The sequence below is a fragment of the Alosa sapidissima genome, chromosome 15 (assembly GCF_018492685.1).
Source record: "Alosa sapidissima isolate fAloSap1 chromosome 15, fAloSap1.pri, whole genome shotgun sequence".
In the NCBI taxonomy this organism is placed as follows: Eukaryota; Metazoa; Chordata; class Actinopteri; order Clupeiformes; family Clupeidae; genus Alosa; species Alosa sapidissima.
The window spans coordinates 31,282,465-31,292,464 of NC_055971.1; the positions used below are offsets into that span (position 1 = coordinate 31,282,465).

At 47.1% G+C, this 10,000-nt stretch overlaps 1 protein-coding gene across 3 annotated transcripts in view; it reads left to right on the forward strand.

Moving 5' to 3' along the window:
* The window catches only part of ece2b (endothelin converting enzyme 2b), a 74,288-nt gene that overhangs the window by 45,304 nt on the left and 18,984 nt on the right, over positions 1-10,000 (forward strand). For all 3 annotated transcript variants that reach the window (XR_006022696.1, XM_042062712.1, XM_042062713.1), the window contains 2 exons: positions 4,710-4,834; positions 9,575-9,721. Coding sequence is in view for 2 of the 3 variants with exons in the window: in XM_042062712.1 (XP_041918646.1) it covers positions 4,710-4,834; positions 9,575-9,721 (272 nt within the window). In the remaining variant the exon portion in view is untranslated. The remainder of the gene's footprint in view (positions 1-4,709; positions 4,835-9,574; positions 9,722-10,000) is intronic.

The window sequence follows — 10,000 nt, forward strand, 5'->3', positions numbered from 1 at the left end:
CCACACACATACACACACACACAGAGAGAGAGAGAGTCAAATGGTTGTGCCACGCACAAGGGACTCCCAGGTGCTGCACTGGGTGGTACTTAGCTGGGTTTGGCTCAACTCAGCTGATGTTGGCTATGTATCCACACACACACACACACACACACACACACACACACACACACACAACACATGTGCACACTTACACACACACAATCTCTCTCTCTATTACACACACACACACTCTCTCTCACACACACACATGCATTCTTTTAGCTTCCAAAGCAAATATTCCCTGTGGCTGCACTTGAAAGAGCTTCCTGTCATCAGAAGGCGTTTTTCTCTGGAAGTCATCTCGGCCTTTTGTTGTTGTTGCTGTTTGACATCTGGCTGTAGAGGTGTGTGTTTGTCTCTCTCTCTCTCTCTGTGTGTGTGTGTGTGTGTGTGTGTGTGTGTTTTTCTCACCATTTGGTTTGAATTAGGGCTGTGGCTTTGGTGTCTCGTAGGTTTTGGGGTTTTGGATAATGAGTGGTTAAGCTCTACCCTGGGCAGTTCTCTCTCTCTCTGCTTCTCTCTGTGTGTGTGTGTGTGTGTGTGTGTGTGTGTGTGTGTGTGTGTGTTTGTTTGTGTGTGTGTGTGTACATGTCTGTGTGATTCATATCCATGTGCGTTCCTGTGTGTGTGTGTGTGGGTGTATTTGTGTCTGTTTGTATGTGGGTGTTTGTGTGTATTCATGATTCTGTGTGTGTATTCATAACGGTGTGTGTGTGTGTGTGTGTGTGTGTGACATTGAAGTATCCCTAGTGGTTGAGAGACCTGTGCAGAGACGCCTCGTTGAACACTAGATAAAGTTCCTCCTTAATGACTACCAGCCTCCAGCTCATGCACCCACACTGATGGGTCTGATGGGCCGGGACTGTGTGTGTGTGTGTGTGTGTGTGTGTGTGTGTGTGTGTGTGTGTGTGTGTGTGTGTGTGTGGCGACAGGGCTGGAGGGGGCAGTGAGTGAGTGGTGATCCCATTGTCCATCAGTCCACCAGTAGTAAGTTGTCTGAAAAAACGGAAGCTGCGCAAAATTACGCAACGACAGCCCATTTCAAGTGGTCTGACGACAAGTGATCTCGTACAAATCAGAGGAACCCAGTTCAGTGGAGAGTTCTTACGACTTGAAAACAAAGAGGGCTGCCCCCTGTGTTTGTGTTAGCTGGGCTATTTTACTCTTCTTTTTACTGCTTAGCAAATGGGAATGTCCATTTCAATTACTCGTACACATTCCAATGCCTCAAGGGTGTGTTATGTTGTGTTGTTGTTAGTGGAATATTGTGGAATATGTTGTTTATCCGTTGGTGTTGGTAAAAGTGGCTAGCAATGTTGCTGTGTTGCTAAAAACAAACGCTAGACAACGCTAGGTTTCTCAAGGTGAATACCGGCGATTGATTGGTCTTTGACACATTGTGTTGTGATGAACGTAAACGCGAACCGGAACGCTTCTTACGAGGAAGTGATGTCATTTCACAAGTTGCGGGCTGTCACAAGCCATCAGCATGGACAGCAGGACCACACGAAGAGTTACTGTAGCAGGGGGGGCGGAGAACAGGAAGGCCTTAGGAGCAAGGCCGTAGCCATGGAGACAACGCTGGGGGGGACCAGATGTGCATGGTGGGGGAAATCCCTTCTTGCCTCAGGTCATGCTACAGGAGAGGAACAGTGGAGAGAGAAGGCAGAAAGAACTTCCCAATCTATACACCCCCCTTTTCCAATTGGTATTTTCTAATTCCATGATATAATCCATGGTATTCTACAACTTTCACATACAGTAAGCGATGGCTCAAGGGAGGATTATTGCACAAGTCAAGTTGGTGTTTTCTGGGCAGTTCTCTGTAATCAAGTTGTAATCATCTTACACTCCCTTTCTCTGTCAGATATTTAACCATTTAGCTTTTTCCATTTTCACAAGTGATTATTTTGCACAATAGTGTGTGATACTGCTGTAGCCGTACTACTGTACGTGGCCTACTGGTTAGGGCTTCGGGCTTGGAACCGAAGGGTTGCCGGTTCGATCCCTGACCAATGGGAACGGCTGAAGTGTCCTTGAGCAAGGCACCTACAGTAACCCCTCACTGCTCCCCGAGCGCCGCTGTAGCAAGGCAGCTCACTGCTCCGGGTTAGTGTGTGCTTCACCTCACTGTGTGTTCACTGTGTGCTCTGTGTGTTCACTAATTCACGGATGGGATGAATGCAGAGACCAAATCCCTTGTCTACGCAAGTATACTTGGCCTAGAAAGCTGATTTACATTTAGCCGGAGAATTTATGTCTTGATATTGGGGTGGGGGGCTGGGGGGCTGGGGGGCTGGGGGGGCAGATAGATGACCTGAAGATGTGCACTGACCACTGCCCTTTACTGAGGGACAAAATGACTTTGTTTGTTTGAAACAGTTTTCAAGGAAACTCTGGAGGTTGCTGAGTGACTACCACACTACCACGTCAAGGCACACACACACACACACACACACACACACACACACACACACACACACACACACACACACACACACATATACAAATGAATACACACACACACACAAACACACACACACACAGACACACACACACTTTGTGCTGATACACCTGCTCGATTGGCGGCTAGAGCTTAAACAAACACAAGCGGAAGCAAAAACAAGCAAACTGTGTAACTAGCCTTTGCCAGTGTTGAACTGTGCACAATGGCGCTTGGCCCTGTGCCAAGAGCCCCTCCCTCTGACGGTGGCCCCTGAGGGCCAAACTTGCTGGCCGGTAATTGGAGCGCTGCTGTGCCAACTGTGAATTTACTGCTGGAACACTCTCATGGCCCCACTTGATTTAATTTGAGGGGTTGGGGGGGATATAGGGGGACGAGGGGGAGGGAGGAGGAGAGGAGGAGGGAGACAGAGAGGTGGAGAGAGGAAGGGAGGAGGGGAGGAGGAGAGGGAGACCTGTGTGTTTGTCTTTGTACAGCTGTTGCCATGATTACAGAATCATCTGATGGATTGGACACGTCATGTCATCCTCCTTTTTCTCCCTCTCTCTCTCCCCCTCTCTCTCTCTCTCTGTCCTCTGTCTCTCTCCCCCCTTCTCTCTGTCTCCTGTGTGTTCTCTCTATTCTAAATGAATTAAGAGCATAATAGGGTTCTGCCCTGGTGCCTCTCCTTCCCGGGTCTGCTGCAGTCTTTCCGCATGTTCATGCAGATGCTGCAACAGATTCAACACACACACACACACACACACACACACACACACACACACACATACCTCCTTCCCGTAACTGTAGTTTTGTGACCATATGCAGAGTAAGTCAGCCGAGAGTGAATTAGTCCCTTGGTTATGAGGCTGGCAGAGAGAAGTTTGTTGGGAGTGGTGTGTGTGTGTGTGTGTGTGTGTGTGTGTGTGTGTGTGTGTGTGTTTCCTTTCTTTTCTTTTGTTTCTGGTTTTCTGTTTCCTTCACTAAGCTGGATCTGTATGTGTGTGGGAGACAGACTCCAGAGGTAAACTGACACACACACACACACAAACACACACACACCCTCTTCTGGGAGGGAGGAGCCAGGGGGTGGGGTCTGGGTTCCATCTGCCTCTGTTTTTTTGTGCGTCGGAGTTGTGTTCCATGTTCCGAGTTGTGTTCCATGTTCCGAGTTGTGTTCCATGTTCCGAGTTGTGTTCCGAGTTGTGTTCCATGTTCTGAGTTGTGTTCCATGTTCTGAGTTGTGTTCCATGTTCCGAGTTGTGTTCCGAGTTGTGTTCCATGTTCCGAGTTATGTTTCATGTTCCGAGTTGTGTTCCATGTTCCGAGTTGTGTTCCATGTTCCGAGTTGTGTTCCGAGTTGTGTTCCATGTTCCGAGTTATGTTTCATGTTCCGAGTTGTCTTTCATGTTCCGAGTTGTGTTCCATGTTCCGAGTTCCGAGTTGTGTTCCATGTTCTGAGTTGTGTGTCTTCCATTGGAGTGTTCAGTCTAAGATAACAGCCTCTGTCATGGAGCCTGGTCGTGTGTATGTGTGTGTGTGTGTGTGTGTGTGTTTGTGAGAGAGATAGGGAGAGAGAGAAAATGTTCTCTCCACCACAACCTTCCTCTCATCCCTCTCTCTATCTCTCCTTTTATCCTGCCACTCAAAGCAGCGGGGGCGGGTGTTTGTCTGACAGGGCCAATCAGGTCGCTTACCCCTGCGGTTTCTGAGTAGGTGAGATGACAGCTGCTGCGGAGCTTTGGGCTCGTCAGGTGACCTGCGGGCATCACCTCTCCCCTGTTGTCACGGCGACGCCCGCTTGGCCTGCTGCTCTGTTGTCTGCTGATCTGGCTTTTTGCTAATAACTCTTTCTCCCTCATTCTCTCCCTGCCTCTCCTCCTCTCCTCCTCTCCCTCCCTCTCCTCCTCTCTCTGCCTCTCCTCCTCTCTCTGCCTCTCCCTGCCTCTCCTCCTCTCCTCCTCTCCTCCCTCTCCCTGCCTCTCCTCCTCTCCTCCTCTCCTCCTCTCTCTCTCTCACTCTCTTTTTTTCTCTTTTTCTTTCTCTCTCTCCTCCCTCTCTGTCTTTCTCCTTCACTTTGTCTTTCCTTCATCTCCTTCATTTACCTGTCTGTTTCTGCTTCTCTCCCCCCCTCCCTCTCTCTCTCCCTCTCTCCCTCTCTCTCTCTCTCTCTCTCCCTCCCTCTCTCTCCCCTGTTCTGTTCCCTGTGCTGTGTCCCCTGTAGAGAACGGCACGTTTAACTCCAGCAGTGATGCAGAGAGGAAGGCCCAGAACTACTACCTGTCCTGCCTCAACGAGCAGCGCATCGAGGACCTGGGGGCCCAGCCACTCATCGACCTCATCGCCAAGGTGACCCCCCACCCCACACACACACACGGCTATATTTATGACCTCTAGGAACTGTGTGAGCAGAGGTACCATTCCAGCATCCCTGGTTTCCCTCCATTTTCTTCTCTCTCTCTCTCTTTCTCTCTCTCTCTCTCTCGCCTCCTAGTTGACTTTGGTTGATGTCATTTTTCACCATCAATTCTGTCCTGGCTCCTCCCATGTTTTCTCCACACGTCATATGTAGTGGTGGGGGTGGTGGTAGCGTAGTGGCTAAGGAGCTGGGCTAGCGTGCAGTAGCCAGTGAATGGGGCGGTGGTAGCGTAGTGGCTAAGGAGCTGGGCTAGCGTGCAGTAGCCAGTAAAGTGTGAGTGCCCTTGAGCAAGGCACTTAACCTGGAGTTGCTCTGGGGAGACTGGCCCTTGTTATAATTGATATAAGTAAGTTGCTTTGGATAAGAGCCAGCCATCTGAATAAGTATAAGTACAATATGCGTCCGACTGTGAGTAAGGGATAATGCATCTTGGCGTGCAGTGGATTAATTAACTTGGTGTATGTGTATGTATTGGATAGGGAGGGGAGCTGCTAGCTGGTGTGAAGGATGTTTATGCCACCCAGTTACTGCCATCTCTGCCATGCCATGCCACCCAGTTACTGCCATCTCTGCCATGCCATGCCACCCAGTTACTGCCATGCCATGCCACCCAGTTACTGCCATCTCTGCCATGCCACCCAGTTACTGCCATGCCATGCCACCCAGTTACTGCCATGCCATGCCACCCAGTTACTGCCATGCCATGCCACCCAGTTACTGCCATCTCTGCCATGCCATGCCACCCAGTTACTGCCATCTCTGCCATGCCACCCAGTTACTGCCATGCCATGCCACCCAGTTACTGCCATCTCTGCCATGCCACCCAGTTACTGCCATGCCATGCCACCCAGTTACTGCCATGTCAAGCCACCCAGTTACTGCCATCTCTGCCATGCCATGCCACCCAGTTACTGCCATCTCTGCCATGCCACCCAGTTACTGCCATCTCTGCCATGCCACCCAGTTACTGCCATGCCATGCCACCCAGTTACTGCCATGCCATGCCACCCAGTTACTGCCATGCCATGCCACCCAGTTACTGCCATCTCTGCCATGCCATGCCACCCAGTTACTGCCATCTCTGCCATGCCACCCAGTTACTGCCATGCCATGCCACCCAGTTACTGCCATCTCTGCCATGCCACCCAGTTACTGCCATGTCAAGCCACCCAGTTACTGCCATCTCTGCCATGCCATGCCACCCAGTTACTGCCATGCCATGCCACCCAGTAACTGCCTTCTCTGCCATGCCATGCCACCCAGTAACTGCCATCTCTGCCATGCCATGCCACCCAGTTACTGCCATCTCTGCCATGTCATGCCTTCCCCTGCGTGTTTTCCTCTGATGGGTTTTCTATCAGACGTATGGATGTGCTGATGTAATTCTATCACACGTACAGTATGGATGTGCTGAAGTCATTCTATCACAGGTATGGATGTGCATATTTATTTCTCTTATTAGTCACACAGAGGAGGGAGAGAAAGAGACGGAGATGACCTTGGAGATTAATGCTGTCGCTCAGTGCAATGAAAAGTCACCCTGTCGAGCAAAAGTTCATCTCTGCCTAATTGAATTTGCTCATCGGGATGGGTAGTTTGTGAGTGTGTGTGTGTGTGTGCGTGTGTGCATGTATGTCTGCCTGTAGTGTAAGATTGTGTGTAAGGTTGTGTGTGTGCATGCGTGTGTTTGCGTGCATGCATGTTTGTGTGAATGTGTTTGTGACTGTGTGTGTGTGTGTCTGTTTTTTGTTTGTATGCATGCACGTGTGTGTGTGTGTGTGTGTCTGTTTTTTGTTTGTATGCATGCACGTGTGTGTGTGTGTGTGTGTGTGTGTGTGTGTCCTGACCCCCATTTCACTTTCCCTATTTCTGTGGTTAGATGAGGATTCATTCTCTAAGCAATATTTCTATGATACAGTGATTAAACCTGGCACTACAAACCATCCTCAGGAAGGTTGAAAGAACTGACATGGAAGTAGGTTATTTCAAGAGAGAATGGCGTTATACATGACAGTAGCATTGTACTTGTTTGCTTATAAGTGGATATATGGTAAAAGAGTATATCAAACAATACTCATACCCATGTATAAAATGTATAATGACCATAACGGCCCTCACGAGGTCTCATTCCAACAAATCTGGCCCACTATCTAATATGAGTTTGACACCCCTGGGTTAGAGAGTGTTAGGGTTAGGGTTAGAGAGTGTTAGGGTTAGAGAGTGTTAGAGAGTGTTGGGGTTAGAGAGTGTTGGGGTTAGAGAGTGTTAGGGTTAGAGAGTGTTAGGGAGTGTTAGGGTTAGGGAGTGTTAGGGTTAGAGAGTGGGCTAAGAGTCTGCTGTTTGGGACTGAGTATGTATTGTATGGGACTGAGATTGTGCTGTTCCTGCCAGACACCCAGCCTCTGTCCACCCACCGGTCTGCATTCGCTCTACAACAGGAACACATTCACTATGTGCCATAACGGAGATCACCCTGTATAGACAGAGAGCAATGTTCACTATGAACAACAAGGGGCTGACCTCTGGTGATGAGATGTTGCACACTCTAGCTGCATATTTTTTTTAATTGGATAGCCTTTTGGCTGTGAGGCATTCTTCATATCCAGTTGGAGACCATACTGTCACAAACAGGCTTAAAATGGTGGCTTGAAATTAGTCTCTCTGCTTTTTTGAGGCTATCCTACTGCAATCCAAGCCTCGTTTTAAATGTCAGGGCCCTAGGAAGTCTACCAATGAAGTGTGGAGATACATTGAGCCTTGTAAATGGGTGTAAAACAGTGATTTATTTGCATGGCTAGCCCGATGCCGAAGCACCACTACTGAAAAAGTTGTTGGTAGCATCGGCTAACTAGCGCCAGATTTTGGAGTGCAGGGGACAAGTCGAGATGGGCTATGAGACATACGTTCACACTCGGTATCATGTTTCGATACACTTTAGGTCAATATCACACCGGAATTCTCCTTTAAATTTGATAAGTGAACTTTACTTTTCCATACTGTATGTTCAGTGGCCTCTAAAGTTAGTATTTCTCAGTTGTTTGCGGCCTCTAAAGTTAGTATTTCTCAGTGTCGTTTGCGGCCTCTAAGTTAGTATTTCTCAGTGCCGTTTGCGGACCCCTGGTGGTCCATGCAAGCTATCCATAGTGGTCCGCAAGCAGATGTGGTAAAATGTCATGTTTTATATCAGTGTCTCTTATATGCTCGACTCCAAAGCAAAGTTGCAAGTCACACAGATATTTTGCCATATTGAACCAACTCGTATGTAAATCCAAACAATATTATTTGAATTGTCAATTCAGTAGTCCTGACTTGACTTCAACAAGCTGACAGTTTTGCAACACTGTCTATGTAGCTAAACATAATTTATGTTGATTATTTAATACGATTAACTCACTAGTAACATAACTATGCCAGTTTACACTTTCATTTACGTTGATTATTTAATACAATTAGCAAATCAAATGAAACAGTAACACACACAACAAGCAAGGTGCAAATACTGTATGAAAATGGTTCAGTGAGTATTGTGTAATATAGTGTTGAAGCAGGACCATTTAGGCAGTTAGGTGGTTTTGGTCTTAAAAGACCAAGTATTTTTATTATGTGGTCCTTGGCCTTAAAAGGTTGAGAAATACTGCTCTAAGTGACATTTTTTTTTTTTTTATGATTATGTGGTCCTTGGTCTTAAACGTTTGAGAAGCACTGCTCTAAGGTTTTTTTTTATGATTATGTGGTCCTTGGTCTTAAGCATTTGAGAAGCACTGCTCTAAGGTTTTTTTTTTAAATGATTATCTGGTCCTTGGTCTTTAGCATTTTAGAAGCACTGCTCTAAGGTTTTTTTTAATGATTATGTGGTCCTTGGACTTGAGCGTTTGAGAAGCACTGGTCTAAGTTTTTTTTTAAACTCATTGAATGTCAAGCTGTTTTCGGAAGCTTTGTCCTAGAGTGCCAGCAATCTAGACCATTGTTGATGATTTTTGTACAGCCACAGCATATTCTGTGTTATAGCTATGAACACATACAATGGCTCATTTGAAAGGTGAGACTTTAAGAGCTCTCAGTGGGTGCAAACCGTGTATTTCTACACGCCTCTGTTCCTGAGAAATCCCAAGCTAAACAGTGGCTAGTTTTCATCAAAATCCCTGTTTTTTTTTCTAGAAATGGAGATATTGCGTCTTTTACTGTATGACCTGAGAAGTGTTGCCTGCAAAGTGTCTGGGAAGAGATCTAACGAGACCTGCCACCGAGTGAGAAACCCACGGAAATAAATCACCTGATTTTGACCTGGCGTGCATGTCACTGATAGGCTAATCAGTGACTGATTCGAAACAAAGCGGCAACCATCAAAAGCCGAGTTAAGATCAAACGTCCAGATAAAATGTCCAGATCTTGCGTTTTCATGAGTTTTCGATCGTCATATATTTCATTTCCATTCATCACAGAGTTCCCAAAATTACATATAAGGTGTGTTAGAGTGTCTAGTTTCGTAATTAAAAAAAAAGCTAAAAACGTAATATTACGTTTTTGGCACTCAACGCATGGGAAGGAAAAACGTAATATTACGTTTTTGGCACTCAATGAGTTAATGGTTATGTGGTCCTTGGACTTAAGCGTTTGAGAAGCACTGCTCTAAGTGCCACTTGTGGCCCATGTGCTTTCTCTGTGTGTAGACGGGTGGATGGAACATCACTGGGCCCTGGGACAAGGACAACTTTATGGAGGTTCTGAAGACCGTCTCCGGGCCATACAAGGCCCAGCCTTTCTTCACCATCGGAGTCAGTGTGGACCCCAAGAACTCCAACTCTAACATCATCCAGGTGTGTGTGTGTGTGTGTGTGAGAGTGTGCATGTGAGAGAGAGCAGTTCACCCCCAAAAGACTTCAGGGATGTGGTGAATCATCATCAGACAGAGGTTTGTTTACAGCTGTAGTGTTGTGTAAACAAATCACATGCATCGCTCTTCATGACCACAAACCTCTCCTCTTCTGAGAAGCCCAATGACAGTAAAGCACATGAAAGGCGTGTCAGTATATTGTTACTGGAGGGACCACATAGTTTTTGTCATCATGTCAGACAGGGCTTGTATACAACAGAAA